Source organism: Furipterus horrens, unplaced genomic scaffold, assembly GCF_987537825.1.
Source record: "Furipterus horrens unplaced genomic scaffold, mFurHor1.1.pri manual_scaffold_13, whole genome shotgun sequence".
In the NCBI taxonomy this organism is placed as follows: domain Eukaryota; kingdom Metazoa; phylum Chordata; class Mammalia; order Chiroptera; family Furipteridae; genus Furipterus; species Furipterus horrens.
Genome location: NW_028327183.1, coordinates 58,813,462 through 58,835,779, shown reverse-complemented (window position 1 = coordinate 58,835,779; position 22,318 = coordinate 58,813,462). Strand labels below are relative to the sequence as shown.

The following is a 22,318-nucleotide window of genomic DNA, read 5'->3' as shown; positions in this document are numbered from 1 at the left end:
GGAGGTCCCACCGCCGCAGGTGACCGTCAAGAGCGGGTGACCGCGGCTGACAGTCGCACTCCGAGCTCAGGTTCCTCGTGTAAGACGCACACGAGGACCAGGGCGTCGCTTCAGGACTGCGGGTACCGAGGTCCGGGGCTCCGACAGGCGCTCACGGGGCGTGCCTTCCCGGTTCTGGGTCAGGCAAACCGCCCGACCGGCCGCTCCAGATCCCCGGGCCGGGAAAAGGTGATTGGGCGCAGGCAGATGACGTGTCATCGGTGGGACCGGAAGCCCCGCCCCCACCGGCGCGGCCCGCAGGAAACGGCCCTGTCTTGGGCTGTGATTGGGCCAGCGCCCGCGCAGACACGCTTCGCGCTGCCTCTTGGTTTCTGTAGTTTGACCGGACAACCGGCTGTGAGGAGCTGTCCACGCCCACCTTCTGCGAGGCCGAGGCCGGGGGCACCGCGTCAGACCCCCCTCTTCGCTGTCGGCACAACTCGGGGAACAAGGGGCAAGGCGATCGAGATTCAGGAGGCAAAGACCTTCGCCCGGAGCCGAGGCAAGTGCAAAGACGCGGCGTCACCCCTCGGCTCCCGATCCTGTCCGCAGGTACGTGACCGCCGGAAGTCCCGCCCTGACCCTTTACCAAACGCGCGGACCTCACCCTCGTGGACCAAGACCTTTATTGGGTTTCCCACGAGAGGCCAGTCGGGGCCGGGAAAACAGCTTAGGACTGGCTCGTTGAATACTGTCCCCGACCTTGGGGAACAGGGTCTTCCCTCTCTGCCCGGTACCAGGCCCTGGGCTGACCAGGACGGAGGAGCATTGTCTCTGGGAGACTAAGAGCCAGAAACAGGAGGTGGCCCAGTTAGGGGCTTCGGATTGTTTGACCTGCAGATGAAGGACATGGCCCCTATGAGTAGTTCGCTCTCTCTTAAAAAAGCGGCTAACCCGTCAAAGAGGAGTGCCCCCACGCCGCAGTGAGCGAGGCCCTGATTGCAGATAATCAAGAACAGTTAAGAGAATAAGAGTTAATACTTTGGAACTAAAGCATACGATATTGCATGTAAACTGTAACTGAAGAAATTACTTAAAACACGAAAAAATATATAGTAAATACACTGTGAACTGGGTAGCCATCGAAGGACTTTGAGCCGAGCGGTGATGTCATCTGATTTATTTTAAAAAGATTACTCCGGGTGCTGCGTGGAATTGAAGCCCATGGAAGCAGCAGAAGAGGCAAATCTGTTAGAAGTCCTCTCTGCCTTCCAGATGTGTAAGGATGCTGCCCTAAACCGATGTAGCGATAGGGGAGGTGGTTTATCACAAAGTACAAACAATAGTGGATTGAGCGTCGGCCTGCGAGCTAAGTGTCGCTGGTTCGATCTTCCAGTCAGGGCACATCAGAGAAGGAAAACTCTGACTCCAAAAAACCTCCGCTGCCTTGCGGCATACCTCTTCAGGGGAAAGGCTAGGGGAGTAAACCCCGACAGAAAATCCGGAGCCGGAGTCCCTAAGGCGGTTTGACGTTGTAGTCAACACCGGCAACTCCTGCGGCGCACCTGAAGCCAAGCTGTATTGACTCCGTCTTTCCCTTGGACCCTTCAGCTGCGAAGAGAGGGGGGGTCTGCTGCATGGGCAACAGCAGACCCTCCATATCACCCTGCCCAAGCTCTGTAGCTTCAGCTTCACTGGAGAGGACACTCCAGCGTCATCGCAAGATGTCGATTCAACACGGGAGGAGACAGATACCGTGTCACTCCTGAGTTGGACTGCACAGCCATTCTCGGCGGTGGAGATAGACTCTTGAGAAGCTACACCATCGTCTCTCGAGACGGACGGCTGCCGACGACGACGACGACAAACAATAGTGTCAGGGCAGCCCTGCTCTGAGAAATCGCCCGGAGACTGCCGTGGGAACAGATAACGGGTTTATTGAGGGAACAAAGGAAGGGGGAAGGGGGTTAAGGGAAAAGGCAATTCCCTGGACTGACTCAACAGCCCGTAGGAGCAAGGGAGATGGAGATGGTGGTGGAGGGGGTGGGGGTAGCTCCCGGTCCTCCTCGTGGGCCCATAGGAGCAAGGGAATAGGGGAGGGTGATTCCCGGTCATCCTCGTGGGCCCGTAGGAATCGCCACGGGCACTTCTGCGGAGACCTTTTTATACACCTTTCGGTAAGGGGGAGTTTGCTTATTGACATGTTCAGTAGGTCATTTACATCTCATTGCTTTCCCCCTCCCACACCAGCTTAGTTAACGTATCACGCTAAGTCCATTAGCATTTCCTCTGGGAAAGTTTCAGTCTATCAACATATCTTTTAGGAAATGTTAAGTCCAGGGCCAGATTGATTACCAAAGTTCAGGTGTACATGATCTGAAAAATAGTTGATCAAAGAACACAACGAGTAATCAAATTAGTACAAAAATAGATATGGACGTAATGACTTTATAGGATAGTTAGCTTGTTTCTTTAAATCTCTCCATTCCTCACACTGCCTCCTTCAAATGTGAGGCATATTCCTGATAATACTATGGTGTATCTGCTACAGAAGTGCTTCAAGACATGGAGATACTCAGGCAAATATGATTGTTTCGCTGTCACAGAGCCCAGGCCAAGAGCCCGGAGGTTGGTTGGACTGTAAAGGGAAGGATTAACTGGACAGGCCTCGGTTGCCCAAATGCTACACATTCCAAGGGAAAACCAGCACTTGACCAGCCCCACGAAGACCACCGGAGCCCCTTAGTTGCCTGGTACGTGACCCTGGATTGATTAGGGCAAGGAGACAGTGGCTCCACGGGTGAGACTGTGAAAGTAGGTGAGGGCTGGGGGCTCTGGATTGTTAGTTTTAGTGTAAAGGCATGCTCAGAGGGGAGTCTTCTACTACTTCTAGCAATCATCTAGCCTTGCAAGCTGTCTCTCCCATATGAGCAAGGTGCCAGATGCCACAACATTAGAACAAAAACATGTTTGATATGTGGATCTTCAGATTATAAACAGTGGACAGGAATTTCCTTAAAGTCATCCAGTGGATAAGAACAGGGCCAGAAAGGAAGTATAACCAGGGAGTCTGACTGGAGGGCTCATTGCCCATTTACAATTTAGCTGAGAGCATTGAACTATGAGATATGGAACATACCCATTAGCAAACATTATAAATCTTTAAACCTCGAAACAAAAGGATGACAACACTGAGTACTCCAGAGGCACCACAGCTTCCCACAACGGAGACAAGGAAGGCCGCCTATGAGCCAGAGGGTGAGTACAAAGGGGAGCTGCATCCAGAGACCAGGTTCCTGTATGTCTTCAGCACCATGTCTCTGTAGAGGACCCTCCCACCCAGCTCTCACTCCCTCCTAGTGAAACTCATACAAATACCTATGAATGTGACTAAGCCTGCAACAACACTCTTTAACCTCAAGTTATGTATTTAATGATACAGGAGTTGTTATGACTCCATATTCTTTAATTTTATATTTCTTGAAGCAAAGGCTACAAGTTTCAACAGTGGAAACGAAGAGTAAATTAGAAATTATTAACCTCCTTGAAATGGAAATATATAGCATTAACTTGGCCATTACATCTTTGTAGAAATAATTGCAAGCAAAGGGGATATTTGCAAGCTGAATCACTTACAGACATATGAGAAACAAGGTCCTTTATGATCTTTCTCTGTACTTTGTCACCACTAAATCGAATCCTACCTGCTTGGTAAGAATTTCCACTGCAACTTAACTGATTGTTTTAGCTACAGTGGTTTACATGTATATGAGCCTTTGCCTCAAAGCTATTATTATTTTGTTGTAGCAAACTGTATATAATATTTGTTAGACATCTGAACCTACTCAACATTATTGTACCATTCTAGTGACTGTGAAGAGTTAACAGAGCAGATGTTAGACTGCTCTTGAGTTTGAAAGTTTGTCCTCAGTGGAGTTTGGGACCTTAGGTTTCCCACCATTTCCAGAAAGGATGAATGGCACAGTGTGCCTACTGTTTGTGTAAACACTGTGGTGTATGCTGGGGACCTGCTATCTTCTGGACGTCTAGAATCTTGGCTATGTGCTAAACAAAGAGTGCTCAGTAAAATCCTAGGGCACTGAGTTTCTAATGAGCTTCCCTAGTAGACATTTCACACATACAGTCATAATTCATTGAAGTACTCAGAACTCCTAAAGCTTGTCCTTTATTTCCTCTGGACTTCAGTCCTTGAGCCTTTTCCCTTGGCTAAGTTTGTATTCTTTCGTTATAATAAATCACAGCCATTGAGTATGATAATATGTTGAGTCTTCGGAATTGTCGTAGTAAATCATCAAACCTGGGGTAGGCTTGAGGCTCTCTAAGACAGTTATTCATTATGACTTATAGTCTTACAGATCTGGCTATAAAAGCCTGTGTAGTTTCTCTTCAAGGTCATCATGTCATATAGTGTGCTGACTATACACACAGGTTTGTATAAGCGCTCTGTAAGGAACCCAAACACTGCAATAAAAACATAGTGTTGTGTGTGGCCATTCGCTAAAGCATACACATTGAGTGTCTACTACGGAAAATAAAAAGTTACAAAGAACAAAATGAGACTGGCTGGATGCAGGGTGGTGGGAAAAAATGGCTGCAAGGTGTCTGGCTTGGACAAGACAGAACAGGATTCACTGAGATGGTTTTCAGGCACCTCAAACACGTCTATAACCAAACACATACCTTAGCCCTTCCCTGCCTTCCCCCAACCTCAAACCCAGACACCTGTATTTTCTACAGAGATACAACAGATTATGCAGTCATTAAAGAGCAAGTTTGGTTTGCCTTGCTCAGTATGAAGGAATGGCCAAGATGTACTGTCAAATGAGAAAAGGTTACAGCTAAATGAGCGTTATTTTATCCGTTTCAGTAGCAATGAATGGTGACCGGGAAAACAAAGACTCACCCTGTGAGAAGGAACGCAAGAAAGTGATAAGGGCATGGATTCTGCAGCCACCCTGACTGGCCTCCAGTCCCTAATCTCATGCTTCCTCATCAGCTGTACAACTTGGGCAAATTCCTCGACCTTTCTGTTCCTTAAAGTTTCCTAATCTGTAAAATGGGAACATGACCTACTACATAGACTTGTTGAAAAGGTTAAAAGGTGATGTGGCTAAAGCATTCAGAGCAGTGGCTGATACAAAGTAATACCGTATGTTTGCTTGCCCTTATGATTGTGATGATGCACCCAGCACCATGGCCACATGACACACGCATAAACTCAGTGTACATGAATATGGAGAAGGCATGGAAGGATAACCAGTAGGCAACAGACATGAGAAACATTCAACCTGGAGGTATGGATTTGGGAGAAGTATGGACCATTGTGAGTAAAATACCTTGAGGAAACAAATCAGTGAGAAAGCAATGACCATGGGTGAGTCCTAAGGAAGCACAGTGGTTTAATAGATGCAAGACACACATCCTCTGGAAGAGAACGGAAGGAACTCAGAAAGCAGGTAAGGACCTTCAAGCCAGAGAGGAGGGCAACAGTAAAAAGGTGCAGTAATGGAGGTGGGAAGTGGGGGAGGGCAAGGGGCAGAAGGGAACCTTGTGAGACCTGCTTAAGTCGGGACAGTGGTAAAGGCCATTAGTTAGTTGTCATTGGAGAGAAAGGGACAACATGGATACAACAGTAACACAGAAGTACGTGAGAGGAAGGAAAAGGGCAGAGCTCAGTGGGCATGTTTGCCAGAAAGTGCCTGGGGATGAGAGTACAAACTTCAACATAGGTATTGATTATGAGGAAAGAAGAGAACTGAGAGGGGAAAGTTAAGATACCAAGCAGTGGGGCCATAAAACAAAAGACAGAGATCCTAGACCTGTGGTTCTCAAGCAGCCTTACAGAGGATTCACCAAAATAAGACTATATCATGGGTAATAAAACAAACCACAACAGATTTAAACAGCCAGGTCAAACACACAATGAACTAGAAATCAATAACAAAAAGAGCATGGAATATGCCAAACTGGTTTAGAGAGGAAGTCTTGAATGAAGAAATATTTAGAACTGAATGAAATTAATTAAAACATATCAAAACTTGTGAGATGAAGCTAAAACAGTGCCTTGAGGAACAATTATACAATTTAATGCTTACATTAGAAAAGTAAGTATCAAGTCAATAATCTAAGCACCCACTTCAAGCAACTACAGAGGAAAGTACAACCAAAGCAAGTAGAAAAGAGAATATAATAAAGATCAGAAAATCAGTGAAATTAGGAACAGAAAGACTATGGAGCATTAACTAATATGAAGTGCTAGCTTTTTGAAATGATCAAAGCATTGATAAATGCTAACAAGATTGACAAATATAAAAAGTTAAAACATTTCCAGTATCAGGAATAAAACAGTGTATAAACAAAATTGCCATCAAAAGAATAAAAAAGGAATACTTGAGACAAGACAATTTAAGTGAAATGGTTTAATTCCCTGGAAAGAACAATGAAAATTCATCCAATATGAAGTACAGTTGTTCCTCTCTGTATTGTGATTCACTTATCGCAGGATTTCTTAAAATATTATATTTAATTACTTATTACGGATTTCTTGCTATATCATGGGATTTTGCGGTACTGTACAGTAAATACTAAAAAAAATGTAAGGTTCCTACTTCGCGGATTTTCACCTATCATGGGGGCCGTCTAGAACGTAATACCCGTGATAAGTGAGGGATCACTGTAGATACTCTCAATAGTCCTATCCATATTAAATAAAATAAATACATAATTAAAAACATCCAAAAGAATACCTCCAGGACTAAATCGTTCACTGGAGAATGCTACCAAACATTAAAAGAACAAATAAAATCAATTCTATACATTGTCTTCTAAACAATAGAAGAAAAAATTCTCGACACATGTTGGGAGAGGCCAGTATCAACTGGATACCAAAACCAGACACTGACAGTACAAAACAAACAAATAAAAAACAAAAAACAAAAACACAAAAATGGAATTAAGAAAGAAAAGCCCTAAATATTACCTTTCATGAAAATAAAGGAAAACTTCCTCAATAAAAATGCCAGCATGTTGAATATTGTAGTATATAAAAATAATTATACTCCATAACAAGTGGGGCTTATTCCAAGGATACAAAGCAGATTCAATATTGAAAACATCACATCAATAGGCTACAGAAAAAAACAAAACATGATTATATCAACTGATAGAGAAAAAGCATTTGACAAAATTCAACACCCATTCAAAATAACAAAAAAAACTCAGCAAATTAGGAATATGGAAACCTTCTAAACTTGATAAGAAACCTTTATGAAGAAAATTTAAGACTAACATCATATTTGATAATGAAAAAATGTTTTTCCTCTAATATCAGGAACCAGGCAAGGATATCTGTCTCATTACTACTATTCAACATCATATTTGAAATCCTAACTAGTGCAATAAGACAAGGAGAAAAAAAAGGTACACAGAGGAAAAGAAAGAAACAGAACGATCTCTATTTGCAAATTATACTTCTATGTAGAAAAATCCCAAGCATTAAAATAAATGTTGAGTTCTGCAAGTTTGTAGGATGCCAAAAATAACATTCAAAAATCATTATATTTCTATACTACCAAAGATTTATAAAAATTGTACAAGAACAATTATTGAAATTTATAAAATAGTAATGAAATAAACAATACTGAAGTGCAGAGACATACCATCTTAACTAACTGGAAGACCCAACACAGTCAAGCTGTCTATTCTCAATAAATTGATCTGCCAACTTCATTCAATTTCTATCAGAATTTGATAAAGATTTTTTTTTGGTTAAAAATAAAAGTCAAGCATATCTAATAAAACTATATAGAAATTCAAAGTAACTCGGAGTGATAAATACGTTTTAAATAAAAAGATGGACTGAAGAATCAGTTTAACCACTTAAAAAATTTACCATATAACTACAGCAATGAAGTAAACGAACAGTACAGGACCAAGAAAATGTCTAAGTATTAGGTCTTTAACCCTTTGAGTGCCAACACCGCTGTGAGTGATGCTGACAAATATTCCCAAAAGTGCCAGTGTTGCTCCCAGCGATTCTTTTCTTTCAGTGGCTATAACTGTAAATAACAATGGAATAATTCGTATTTTATGTTTTGTTCTCTTTTTTTGTACCTCAGGTTATATTTTTTCTCATGTTGTCCAAATTTCAAATTACACATGGCACTCAAATGGTTAAAATCACATGAAATCAAACCCTTAAACAGTGTTAACTGGTGCAATAAAATGTGACCATATGTGTATTCTTATCTCCTCAACTAGAAAGGTATTTGATGATTCAAGCCTTCATACTTCTCACAAAAATTAAGCTCTTTAAGATTAGAGACAAAGTTTTAGAACAAAGATGTTCAATGAAAGTTTCCAGCCTGCCCTCAACTGTCAAACTCTGGACACTGGAGAGCAATGAATGTATATACAAGACCCATAAAGAACCTAGGTCCTTGACCTCTGAAATAAAACTCTCCTGCCAACCGTACTAAGAAATCCATGACAAAGTGTCATAGGCGTCACAAGGAGTCTGAAACAAACTGGTTGTAGTTCATCTTCTCTTCTAAGTCTCTCCCTTCTTTTCAGAGAAAAAAAATTCCTGAGATAACACTGCAGTGTAAACCAAGAAGAAAGATGTAGCTGAAGGTTTCTAAGTGCCTGATAACGACTGGGTCTCTCTCCTGGATGAATTCTCAGATGCAGAATAAGGCTCTAGGCGGGATTGAGTTTCATATGCCTTGCGAGATGACAGCTGGTATCTTGTTTTAGGTTTCCTCACAGGGAGGAAAATTGTGGGCTTTCTCTTTGGTATGAATGATTAGATTCTGAGTAAGATGTTTCTTCTGGCAAAACGTTTTCCACAGTGTTTACATTCAAAAAGTCTTTCCCCAACAGGAGTTCTTGGAGGTTGACTGAGGACTGTCCACTTGTGAAGGGTCTTCCCACTTCTGGTACACTAACAGGGTTTCTCCCAGTGTGAACCCTCTGGTGCTGACTGAGGGATGAGCTGCGGCTGAAGGCCTTCCCACACTCACTGCACTCATAGGGCTTCTCCCCCGTGTGGATGATGGAGTGTCGGATGAGGTTGGTGCTCCAGCAGAAGGATTTCCCGCACTCCATGCACTCATAGGGCTTCTCTCCGCTGTGAATCCGCTGGTGCCGCGTGAGGCCTGACCTGCGGTTAAAGGCCTTCCCGCACTCACTGCACTCATAGGGCTTCTCTCCAGTGTGGATGCTGAAGTGCCGGATGAGGTCTGCCCGATTGCTGAAGGCTTTCCCACATTCTTTACACTCAAAAGGTTTCTCTCCAGTGTGGGCCCTCTTGTGCAAGATGAAAGTGGAACAATGGGTGAAGGCCTTTCCACACTCACCACACACGTACGGCTTCTCTCCGGTGTGGATCCGCTGGTGCCTCTTGAGGTACGACCTGTGGTTGAAGGCCTTCCCGCACTCGAGGCACTCGAAGGGCTTCTCCCCGGTGTGGATGACGTAGTGGTGAATGAGGGCCGCGCTCTCACAGAAGGCCTTCCCGCACTCGCTGCACTCGTAGGGCTTCTCCCCGGTGTGTGTCTGCTGGTGCCACATGAGGTACGACCTGTGTTTGAAGACCTTGCCACACTCGAAGCACTCGTAGGGGTTCTCGCCACTGTGGATGATATAGTGCCGAATGAAACCTGGCCTATCTCGGAAGGCTTTTCCGCACTCTTTGCAGACAAAGGGCTTTTCTCCAGTGTGGCTCCTGTTATGCAAGACAAAAGTGGAGCGATGGGTGAAGGCCTTTCCACATTCAGTGCACTTATAGGGCTTCTCTCCACTGTGGATCCGCTGGTGCTGGGTCAGGTGTGACTTGCGGTTGAAGGCCTTGCCACACTCCATGCACTTATATGGCTTCTCCCCCGTGTGGACCATGTGGTGTTGAAGGAGGTAAGTGCTCTTACTAAAAGTTTTCCCACACTCTGTGCATTCATAGGGCTTTACTCCAGAGTGAATCCTCTCATGTCGAGCAAGGAGGCGTTTCTTGTTAAAAACTTTCCCACATTCATTGCATTTGAAGATATTTTCCTCTTCCTGAATTATGGGGTGTTTACCAAATTCACGTGAGTCATGGTCAAGGAGGGCACCTCCTGGAGGAACTGACTCCTGCACAATCCTTGAACACACACCATCAGCTGTCCCTAAGCCACCATGTTCAGAGCTTGGTTTCCTAGGAGGCTTCTCCTTCTGTTGGTCTATATCTGATTTCAGCTGTCCTTCCTGCAATTCCAATGGCCCAATCTGATTCTTGGTGTAGTGCGCCCGGGAGTCTTCTTGGAATTCAGCTCGTGTTAGTTCCTGAAGTGAGGCTCCCTCAGATGGGGCAGTTTCACAAGTAGTAGGTTCTGTGGTCTTGGGTTTTCCTTTCTCACCTGAAAGAAATCCAATACACAACAAGGCCTGTTAGTAATGCCAACATAGGGGGGGAAAAAAGCATTTTAGTGATTAAAAAAAAAAGGGGAAAATAGTGCTTCTGTGTCTGCTGTTTTGTTACTTCTAAATACCAAGTCTGCAATTCCTTTCATTTCTAATCTTTGGACCATTCACACCTTGAAAGGGAGACATAGGGAAGTAGCTGGATTAAAGAGCAGAGTGCTGGAGAGGACACAGTCAATTCCAGATTGGTTATTTATGCAAGTAGGTAACTCGTTTGGGCCCCTACATAGTTTATGCTGAAGAGATAACTATGATCAAGGCTTGGCCACACTAGAAAGACTAACCATATGATTAGAGGGTTGGGGCCCTGAGCTGTATGATAACGGGGCTTCTGGAAAAAAATGGAGGGAGGGCAGGAGACTGAGTATTATGTAGGTAATTAGTCAACCAACTGTGTTTATGAAATGAGTCAATAAAACTCGGAACCGTGAAGCCAGGTGAGATTGCTAGGTTGGAAAATCTTCACGTGTGTATTGTCAACATCAATGCTAGGAGTTTAATGAGTCCCCGAGGACAAGGCAAAGCATGTTTGGAACTCCTCCTAAAACTCTGAAAGATACCTGATGCAGATCTGCTGGACAAAGATCTGTCTATCTATTTAAAAATATTTTTTAAAATTTATTTTTAGAGAGGGAAAGGGAGGAAGAAAGGGAGAAAAACATTGACATGTGAGAGAAACATTGATTGGTTATCTCTCATGCCCCCAACTGGGGACCTGGCATGTAACCCAGGCATGTGCCCTGACCAGGAATCGAACCGGTAACCCTTTGGTTCACAGGCTGGCACTCAAGCCACTGAGCCACACCAGCCAGTGACAACAGTTTTTTAAAATACCATCTTAAAGAAGTTCAAAGAGCTGAAGGAAGATATGAAAAAAGTAAAAATAATTATGTATAAACCAAATGGAAATGTCAATAAGGAGCTAGAAAACCTAAAAAAAAAAAAAAAAAAAAAATGAATTTCTGAAACAGAAAAGTACGATAATTGAAACAAAAAATTTACGAGAGGGACACAAAGGAAGAGTTGAGTAAGAAGATAAAATCAGCAAACATGAAGACAGGAGAATGAAAATTATCACTTGTGGAACACAGAAGAGACTGAAGAGCCCTGACTGGTGTGGCTCAGTGGGTTGAGCATCGTCCCACAAACCACCAGGTTGCAGGGTTGGTTCCCTGTCGGCACATGCATGTGTTGCGGGCCCGGTCCCTGGCTGGGGATGTGCAAGAGGCAACCAATCAATGATTCTCTCGCACACCAGTGTTTCTCTCTCTCCCTTCCTTCCCCTCTCGCTAAAAATAAATAAATAAAATCTTTAACAACAACAACAACAAAGGAGACTGAAGAAAAGTGAACAGAGCCTCACAGACCCACGATGTGCCACCAAAGGAACTGATATACTCCTGATGGGATTCCCAGACGAAGAGAGAAAGGCTAAGAATACTTGATGAAAGGGCTTTAAAACTTCCCAAATTTTAATAAAGGTATCAATATAAATATCCAAGAATCTCAATGAACTTCAAGAAAATTAAATTCAAATAGTCTCACTCCAAGAAAAATTTTAATCAAAACATTGGAATACCAAAGATAAAAAGAGTATCTTGATAGCATGCATGAAACAACTCCTCACATAGAAGAAATCTTCAATAAACTTATCAGCATAGTTCTTGTCAGAAACTTGAGAGGCCAGAAGGGAGTGGGTAAATATACTCAAGTGTAAAAGAAAAAAACTGTTAACCTGCAACCATGTATCTGGCAAAACTGTCCGTTAAGAGTGAGGGAAAAATTAAAACATTCCCATAGATAAAAGGTGAGGGAGCCTGGCTGGTGTGGTTCAGTTGGCTGGAGTGTCATGCCATACGCCAAAAGGTTGTGGGTTCAGTCCCCAGTTGGGGTGCATATAGGAGGCACTTAATTGATGTTTCTCTCTCACACTGATGTTTCTCTCTTTCTCCCTCTTTCTCTCTCTCTCAAATCAATAAACATATTAAAAAAAAAAAAAAAAGCTGAGGGTGTTTGTTACCACTAAACCAGCCTTGCAAGAAATTCTCAAGGAAGACCCACCTGTGGGGTGAAATGAAAGACCACTAAACAGGAACTCAATGTCATGCAGAGAGATAACAATCTTAATAAAGATAAATACATGGGCAATTATAAAAGCTAGTATTGTAACGATGGTTTTTAAATCCACTTTTTGTTTTCTACATGATTTAGAAGATGAATGTTTTTTACATTTTTAACCTAAAAGCTAGTATTATTATTTATAAATCCATATCCAGTTCCCTACATAATTTAAGAGACTAATGCATTTTAAAAAGTTATGAGTTTAAATTTGGGGGCATACAATAAAGATGCAATTCTGTGGCCGGAACGACAGAGGGGTGAGGACGGAGCTGTCAGTGAGTATTGTTTTGTGTTACTCAAGTTTAGTTGGTATGAAATCAAATTCGTGTTGCAACTCAAGATGTTAAGTGTAATCCTACAAAGAAAATAGCAATAGGAGACTATAAGCAAAAGCAAAGAGAAAATAATTTAACCATTTTACTTAAAAAGAAATCAACTAAACACAAGACAGTAATTCCAGAAATGAGGGAGAAAAAAGCTATCATGCATGTAGAAAACAAATATCAAAATGATAGAAGTCTCTCCATATCAGTAATTACTTTAAATGTAAATCAATTAAACTTTTCAATGAAAAGAGACTGGCAGAATTGATACAAACTTCATGATACAAGTATATGCTCTCTACAAAAGACTCACTTCATGTCCAAAGACACAAATAGAGTGAGAGTAAGAAGATGTAAAGAGATATTCCATGGAAACACTACCCAGAAGAGAACAATGGTGGTTATATTAACATCTGACAAAGAAAGAGAAATCAAAAAAGATAACAGGGGACAATGAAGGACATTCTATACCCAAAAGGATTTGTTCCAAGAAATGCCTCATTCAGCCATTTAGTCACTGTGCAAACATCCTAGAGTGTACTTACACAAACTTAGGAGTTACAGCCTACAGTATTTACACCTGGGCTGTGTGGTACAGTAGATTTCTCCTAGGCTACAAGCCCATACAGCATGTTAGTGCACTGAGTACTGTAAGCAATTTTAATACAATAGTGAGTGTGTATGCACCTAAACATATCTACAAGCAGAAAGGGCACAGCACAAATACAGTATAAATGGTTACACTGCAATTACAATCTTTTTGGACCACCACTGTGTATGCAGTTATCACTGACCAAGAGGTTATGTGGAGCATGACTGTATTAATAAAAAATATAATACAACAAAAAGACATAATTTTAAATACTTACATACTTAGGGATAGCCCATCAAAATATATGAATCAAAAAGTGACAGAATGAAAGGGAGAAAGAGACTTCTACAATAGTAGATGAAGGCTTCAATACCCTGTTCTCGATGATAGCACAACCAGACAAAAGGTAAGAGAAAAAAATAAAGGACTTACCATAATAAACCAACTAAAGCAAACAGACATATAACATTCCACCTAACAATAATAGCATACAGTCTTCTCAAGTATGCATGGGACATTTTTCAGGGTGGACCATATCTTAGGCCAGAAATTAAGTCTCGATAAATTTCTGTTATATATTTTTTAATTGTTGACTACACTTAAAAGCTATTACAGATGTTCCTTATCACCCCCCCACCAAGTCCTCACTCCCCCATCTCAATAAATTTAAAAAGATATCAAAGTATAATTTGTTTCTAATGAAAACAAAAACTTAACACACCGAAACTTAAAGGATGCAGTGAAAATAGTGTTAAGAGGAAAATTTGTAGCTGTAAGTGCTTACATTAAAAACAAAAAAAGATCTCAAATCAATCTAATTTTACAATTTAGCGAAGTAGGAAAAGAACAAACTAAGCTCAAAGCAAGGAGGAAGAAGGAAATGATGAATATTAAAGATAAATGACATAGAGAATAGAAAAATAGGGAAAATAAAAAAACAGGCCCTACTCATAACTCAGCTGATTAGAGGGTCATCCTGATACGTCAAGGCTGTGGGTTCCATCGCCAGTCAGAGCACATACAAGAATCAACCAAAGAAGGCATAAATAAGTGGAACAACAAATCAATGTTTCTCTCTCTAAAATAAAAAAAAAAAAATCAATTTAAAACATTTAACCAAAAAGTTGATATTTGAACAGATCAACAAAATTTTAGCCAGATTAACTATCCAAAGAAGAAGAAATTCAAATTACTAAAATGAGAAATGGAAGTAGACACAGTCCTCTCAATTCTACTTCCTCAGAAACAGTGATAATAATAAAGTGTAACAGAACACTGTGAACAACTGTACACCAACAAACTGGAAAACCTAGATGACATGGACAAATTCCTAGAAACACAAAACCTACCAAGACTAAATCATGAAGAAGTAGAAAATCTGAATAGACCTATAATTAGTAAGGAGATTGAATTACTAATCAAAAACCTCCCAACAAGGTAAAACCTTGGACCTGATGGCTTCACTTGTGAATTATAGCAAACCTTTTTAAAGAACTAATACCAATTTTTCTTAAATTCTTCCAAAAAATGGAAGCATAAGAAACACTTCTAGACTCTTCTGGAGGCCAGCATTATCATGATTTCAAAGCCAAAGCACTACAAGAAAGCAAAGCTGCAGGCCAATACCCCTCGTGAACACTGATGCAAAAATCCTCACGCAGACGGCAGCAAACTGAATCCAGTAGCATATTTAAAGTCTCCCCCAAATCCGCGACCAGTGGTCTCCTGAAGATTTCAAGACTGCAGGGTCTTCCGTTTGCCCCCATCTTGGCTCCTACCTGGACAGGTGCTTTGGGAGAGGTCCTTCTTCACCATCCACAGCTCCTGCCCGTGCTGCAGTGGGTGAATCAGCTCAGGATTGGGGACAGGGCACCCTGTGCATGGGAAAAAAAGAGAACACAAGGATTTCTGTGAAAAGAAATAAAACCTCTCAATCCAGTCTGGGCCTTGAGGATGTGGACAAGATCTCAGAATGAAACTGCCCCCATCCACATGAACAAAAATATGACATGTGACCTGGAAACAGAGATATGCCCTACTGACAGAGTTTTTACTCCTAACAGATCAAAAAGTTAGTATCTAGAGCAGTGGTTCTCAACCTGTGGGTCGCGACCCCTTTGGGGGTCGAACGACCCTTTTAGAGGGGTCACCTAAGACCATGGGAAAACACATACGTAATTACATATTGTTTTTGTGATTAACCACTGCTTTAATTATGTTCAATCTGTAACAATGAAAATCGTCATCGTCGTCGGCAGCCGTCCGTCTTGAGAGACGATGGTGTAGCTTCTTAAGAGTCTATCTGCACCGCCGAGAATGGCTGTGCAGTCCGACTCGGGAGTGACATGGTATCTGTCTCCTCCCGTGTTAAATCGACATCTTGCGATGACGCTGGAGTGTCCTCTCCAGTGAAGCTGAAGCTACAGAGCCTGGGCAGGGTGATATGGAGGGTCTGCTGTTGCCCATGCAGCAGACCCCCCCCTCTCTTCGCAGCTGAAGGGTCCAAGGGAAAGACGGAGTCAATGAAAATACATTCTGCATATCAGATATTTACATTATGATTCATCATAACAGTAGCAAAATTACAGTTATGAAGAAGCAACGAAAATAATTTTATGGTTGGTGGTCACCACAACATGAGGAACTGTATTAAAGTGTTGTGGCATTAGGAAGGTTGAGAACCACTGATGTAGAGAGTATAATTTTAGTCAAAGGACTATGACAAGCAACTTAAATGCATCATAAAGTTCCAAAAATAACATGAATTTATGGAGTAATTCCAAACAACTGACATTTAAAATATTGGCTCTCTTCTTTAAAAAAAAAAAAGATTTTATGTGTTTATTTTTAGAGAGAGGAAGAAAGGGAGGAGGAGAGGGAGAGAAACAGCAATCAGGTGCCTCTTGCATGCACCCCAACCAGGTGCCAGATCCACAACCTAAGCACGTGCCCTGACTGGAATCGAACCGGGGACCGTTCGCTGTGCGGGACGATGCTCAACCAGCTAAGCCACACCACTGGCCAGGGCTTGAGTCTTTTCATTCAAAACAAGATATGCGCCAGGGCTGGGGGGCGAGGGGGGGAGGGGAGAGGGGAGGTGGAGGTGGAAGAGAGTATGGGGGAGATAAATGGTAATGGCAAAAAATACAATAAAAATGAGCAAAAACAAGAAAATAAAACAAGATATGTATGTGTCTTCATTGATCTGGGCCTTTTTTAGATCCTAAGTTTTATATTTTTTCTGCTACAGACCACAGATAAAATGAGGATTCTCTCTCAGGATTTCCTCATAGCATCCCCAGCAAGTATGTACTGTAATCAGTACCATTTTATAGATGCAGAACCCACGGCTCCAGCAAATAACACGATTTACCAAAGAGAACAAGCAGCCGTGGATGGAGGAGCCAATATGGAAAGCCAGGTCTAGCCTTCTCTGCTGCCTGTGCTGTGTTACCACAAAGCAGCCCAACTCCGCTCCAGAAGGTGCTGAGTTCACACTGAGGACGAGGAGGATCCTGATGAGGTTACCACCAGCAGTGCCAGCAGTGGGGTCCTCGGCTGCTGGCCTGCACACAACCTGGCCACACTGGGCCTTGTCCTCAGCCTTTTCCACAGGTGACCCATTTAGCCTCGCCACACTCCTAGGAAGTAGATGCCATGTTACCCCATCTTGCCAAGGAGCACACTAAGGCACAGACAGGCTCAGTAACTTGCTCAAGGCCACACAGTTTTTAAGGAGCAGATATGGACTGAACACCAGGGCTCTGGCTGCAGACACTTGTCTCCCAAACACTCCACTTAGGAAGAAACAGGAAACACCCTTGTGTGGCGCCAGCAGCCTGAGACCAGTGCAGGAAGGTGGTGAGGCAGGGACCTGAGCGAGGAGACCCATCCTCAGGGAACAGGGGTTGGGGGAGGAGCAGACTTAGTGACTGTAGACCTCAGAAACTCATCAACTACTAAAAGATAATAAAACTGAGAATCCATGATATGGTCACATACAGAAATTTACAAACATCAAATACTGTCTTCAACATTTCACAAAAAGGGGATTACAGTGCTCTCTCATTTATCGCGGGTATTACATTCTAGACCCACTGCAACAGGTGAAAATCTGCGAAGTAGGAACCTTACATTTATTTTAGTATTTACTGTACAGTACCGCAAAATCCCGCGATGTAGCGAGAAATCTGTGATAAATAATTAAATATAATATTTTAAGAAATCCCGCGATGCAGTGAGGCCGCGATAAAGTGAACAGCGATGTAGAGAGGGGCTGCTGTACTACAGAAATACAGAGAACGGCTTTGAACAATGAAGGTGTGCGCTTCACACTGAGTAAGTGAATCTGTATGAGGGGCTCACAGCAGCAGTCACATCTTCCTGGCTTCGCCGAGGCCTGCGACACTCTGAGAACTGAGTGGCTGGAGCAGGAAGCATTGGGAACAGGCCTTGCCCGCAGCCAGTGCTCCAAGGACCTGGGCAAGCTGTGACTGATACTAGCCGCTTCTCTTAAAAGTGGCCCTCTTTTTATTTTTCTTACTTTCCTTTAAAAAGGGACTCCTGTATCACTCTGGTAAATGGGAAACACAATCACCTGCCTCGATGGCGAGTCAACCTCTAAGTGCCGCAGTGAAACCAGCAATGCAGGCTCTCTTGGAAAAAGGAGAATTAGAACAGTTGGAGGTGGGGGATAAGACTCAGCTCTGAACCCAGATTTTCTCTCAACAACAATCAGGAGGCAGGAAAGAGAGAAAATGAAGGCACAGCTTCCGCAGGGTGTCTCTCCACGCCCCTGAGGAGGTGCCCACCCACCCCTCGCATGACTGACATTCAGGTCCAGGAAACTGTCTGCTGGGGAGGTGAGGAGGGAGCGTGTCCTGTGCGTGATCAGGACGCTCAGCAGGGCTCCGCCCACTGAGTGGCAGAAGCATCCTCATCCCAGTTGTGACGCTGCCAAGTTTCCCCTGGGGAACAGCACTGTTCTCGACGAGGACCACTGGCTTAGGCAGACACTGGCGGGTGGTAGAGAAGGCACGTGTGACCGCACAGGAAACGGCCGGTGAGGAGGCAGGCGGTGATTGGGTCAACAGGAGCGACCTTAGGAAAGGCTGAAGCGCCCAGACACGCCCCAAGCAGCCGGACCAGCAGTGCAGAAGGGGCAGAGGGGCAGGTACACGCATGGGGAGCAGCAAAAAGCCCGCTTAACTGGGGCAGGGTGAGCTGGAGGAATGTGTGTGAAGGTGAGCAATGAGGTTGGCAGGACAGATGCGGACTTGTAATTTTTAAGTTTGCTATAAAATAAGTATATCAAACATTTTTAAAGTTTGTTTAATCTCTTCCCGTTGACACAAAGCACGCTTCCAGCTCCGTAAAAGCAGGCGTGCTTCACCCTAAGTCCTGGGTTCTCAGCGCTCCTCTGCCCCGAGCTCAGTGCTCCAGAGACTGTCTTCAAGCACAGGACCCCCTAAGCTGGTCCGTCTCAACCTGGCACTCTCGTCACGTGGGCTGGACGGTTCTTTGTTGAGGGCGGCTGTCCTGCCCGTTGTAGGATGTGGCAGCATCCCCGGACTGTGCCCACTGCATGCCAGTGCCACCCACATCCCAGCCGTGACAATCAAAAGTGGCCACAAACATTGCCAAATGTCTCCTGGGGGACAGAATGCCAACCGTTTAGGAGCCCCGGGGACTCAGGAAATGAGAGACCATCATGAAGATACAGGAGCATAAAGAAGACCCACGACCAAGACCTGTGTTCAGAACGGTGCCTGGTGGCAACGAGGGCAAAGGCCTCCTGGGAACCCGCCTGCATGGCCCTGTTCTGGGAGGTCATCCCATCGCTCAGGGCCCCGACACTGGCCTGTCGGGACACTGGGGCCAACCAGGCTCCCTCGTCACATCCCCCTCTGGAGTGCAAAATAGGAACCTCAGACACAGGCCAGTCTGTGCTGGGCACTGGGGCGAGAAGTCCGGGGAAAAACGGGCTCAGTGGCCCCTGCTGCCTTGAACACGCCCCAGAGAGCCCAGAAGCAAAGAAAAAAAAAACAGTATAAGAAGCAAAATGTAGGAACGAGGAATCTGGGGCCACAGAGGGGGCCAGTCCTGTCACCAACTCCCTAAGCAGAAAATGCCTTTCTGAACAGCGGGACATGAGCGGACCCAGAGACAGAAGCCAGGACAGGAGACCAGGAGCCAGGGCCTAATCTGGGGGGTTCCCTCAAGGGCCCCAATGGACATCCTGCCTTGGGGTTCTGCACAACACCCCCTTCCTTCCACCACTTTCTGGAATCAAAAGGGAACCTGTGTTTCTTGCCAAGAGACACAGGGAGACCAGGCACGAAGACGTGAGTCTAGAAAGTGCCTGAGGCTGTGGGAAGGTGGAAAGAGCTCCTGAGACCTTCCTGAGCAGCAGGTCTGGAGCCAGAGGGTGGAATGAGGAAGTGGCAGGGGACCCCCACATGGCAGAGCTGGGGAGGACTCACCCAGAGACACCAGGAGCCTGCAGGTCTCCAGCATCACCTCCTGGTACAGGGTCCTCTGGGTGGGTTCCAGCTGCCCCCACTCCTCCTGGGTGAAGGTCACGGCCACATCCTCAAAGGTCACAGACACCTGGAAAGTCGAAGAGAGGACGTGGAGTTGGCGTTGGAGCTGCTGGATGGGAGCTGAGTCCCGGTAACCGTGGGGACGGACATCAAGGCCCAGAGCCGCGAGCACCCCCTGGGGGCCGAGCTCTGTGCTGGGCTCAGGGGGAGGTGGACGTGACACAACGCGTGGGTAAGAAGCCGCCCACGCAGGAGCCACGGTACGTGACACCACACGGCGGAAATGACGTGCGGACTGTGCGCTGCAGACAGCGAGGGCTGGAGGGCGTCAGCGGAGTGAGGACAAAGCGGCAACGACAGTACCGGTGACGGTCGTCAGAGGTGCCTGAGCCCCACTGGCCCTGCTGCGAGCCTGCCCCACGCCGAGGGCTGCACATCATGTCTTTTTTTTTTCAATTACAGTTGACATTCAGTATTACAGTTATGCCATGTCTTAAAATGACTAAAAGCCCCCAGCTTTTTAAAAAAACCTATAACGAATAAACTGATTATCTTATAAAAATCGTTGTGTAGAAATATGGGAATACAAGGACAAATATTTGCAATCAGGGATCTGGTGGTCAACAACCAGGACAATTCATCATCAAGAGATAGAATCAAAGATTCCAAACCCGTATGACAAGTCCCCGGCTCTGAAGTCATCCTGCTCACCACTGAGTCCCGACTGAACACGCTGCATGTGGCGTTTGCCTTGGTCATGTTACTCCCGCCACGACGTTACACCACATTCCACACACTCTCCTCTGTCATAAACGTCCTGCAGACACAGGACCACAGACCCACTCATTGAACACAAAGAGCTCAGCCACCGCACTCGCAGGTGCACATCTACCATTTAAGTCCGCCTAGGCCGGGGGTGAGGGGTGGCTGCAGGTGGAAGGCGGTATAGGGGAGATAACTGGTCATGGAAACCAGAAATACAATAAAAAGTGAACTATTAAAACAACAATAAGTAGATAAGAAAACAAACAGACATTCCCCGACATCGGCTCGTGGACTCTCACCTCCACCTTCCATGCGCACCTCTGTTTTCTAGTTTCATCCTCCCTCTCAGTTTTCTTGACTTAATATTTCAATTAAACGCTTAGAAATTGCTAATAAATTAACGCGCGGTACACAGGGACCCTGCGATCGCACTCATTTCTGATAAACTGACACCCCGAGCACAGTTTGGACAGGCAGCCGGGAAGAAGAATAAACACAGACGGAACCGCCACATTCAGTGCCAGATGCCGTATCTCCACAGACTGAAGTCTCGGACGTGCACTCAGCACGGCATCCGGCACCGCGGGCTGGGGGGCGGCTACCGACTTCCTCAGAAAGGGGGCAGCTGTCAACGGGTAGCGAAGCCGCTGCTCAGTGGCCCGGCTTCCTGCATCGCCCGCTGCAGGGGAGCGGCGGGCTGCGGGCCCGAGGCCCGTCTCCCCGTCCGGCCTGGCCTTCCGGACACCCGGACACTCCGCCCCCCGCGCTCTCAGCCTGGAGAGAAAGTGACCGGCCGGCTCCACTCTCAGTCGACGACGAGGACAAAGAGGAACTCAGTGGCCGCCTTAGCCGCCACCTCAGTTCCGGAGCCGCCTCCGACCCGGCGGGGAAGCTACAACGCTCGACCCACGCTCCACTCACCTGCGCCGGGTCCACGCACGCCGCCGCCATCGCGGGACCCTGGGCAGCGCGCAGGGCCCGGAGAGGCGGCGGCCGAGGCGGGTCCCGCGGGCTCACGCGACCGTCACCTTTGCCCTGCCCTCGGGGTGCCCTCGGCCGGCGGTCGCACTCTCCGCCGCCGGGGAAGCTCGCGGCTCGTTCCGAGGGGCGGCGGTGCGCCGGAGCCCGGCTGCTGCTCCTTTTGGAAGCGCAGCACCTGACCCGGCCACAAACAGCGACCGCCTCCCGACAGCTGGCGTGGACGGAACCGTCGCGCTCAGATGACGTAGGGCTCTCAGCCCCCCACAAGTCCCGCCCCCTCCAGCGGAAACGCTGGGTTGTCATTGGTCTAGCGGCCGCCGCGCACGCTCGGCGCACAGTTTTCTGGGTAATGTAGTTTTGTCGACAAACAACTGGCAGGGGCTGTTCGTGCTGGAGTAGGTTGTCCGGAGTTTAAGGCTTACCCCACCCGCCTGGCTGGGTGATCCGATGGTTAGAGCGTCGTCCATTTAAGCTAAGGTTGCTGGTTGATTCTTGTATGTACCCTGACCGGTGGGGCTCAGTCGGTTGGGCGTTGTCCT

The 22,318-nt window shown here is 45.6% G+C and overlaps 1 protein-coding gene across 1 annotated transcript; it reads right to left on the bottom strand.

The window, feature by feature from the left end:
• Positions 1-6,399: 6,399 nt before the first annotated feature.
• LOC149995649 (uncharacterized) lies at positions 6,400-21,982 on the bottom strand. The gene is made up of 4 exons (XM_090260714.1): positions 21,720-21,982; positions 19,974-20,100; positions 15,270-15,365; positions 6,400-10,391 (listed from the first exon to the last, which is right to left on the bottom strand). The coding sequence occupies exons 1-4, from the start codon at positions 21,747-21,749 to the stop codon at positions 8,761-8,763; spliced, it is 1,884 nt and encodes a 627-aa protein (XP_090116840.1). The 5' UTR covers positions 21,750-21,982; the 3' UTR covers positions 6,400-8,760.
• Positions 21,983-22,318: the final 336 nt, after the last annotated feature.

Bases quoted from the DNA above. Each gene is read 5' to 3' on its own strand.
- LOC149995649 (XM_090260714.1), bottom strand. From the start codon at position 21,749: ATGGCGGCGGCGTGCGTGGACCCGGCGCAG. The intron at 20,101-21,719 runs GTGAGTGGAGCG...TCGACTTTCCAG, and splicing joins CGTGCGTGGACCCGGCGCAG to GTGTCTGTGACCTTTGAGGA. The intron at 15,366-19,973 runs GTGAGTCCTCCC...TCCCATGCACAG, and splicing joins CAGGCTCCTGGTGTCTCTGG to GGTGCCCTGTCCCCAATCCT.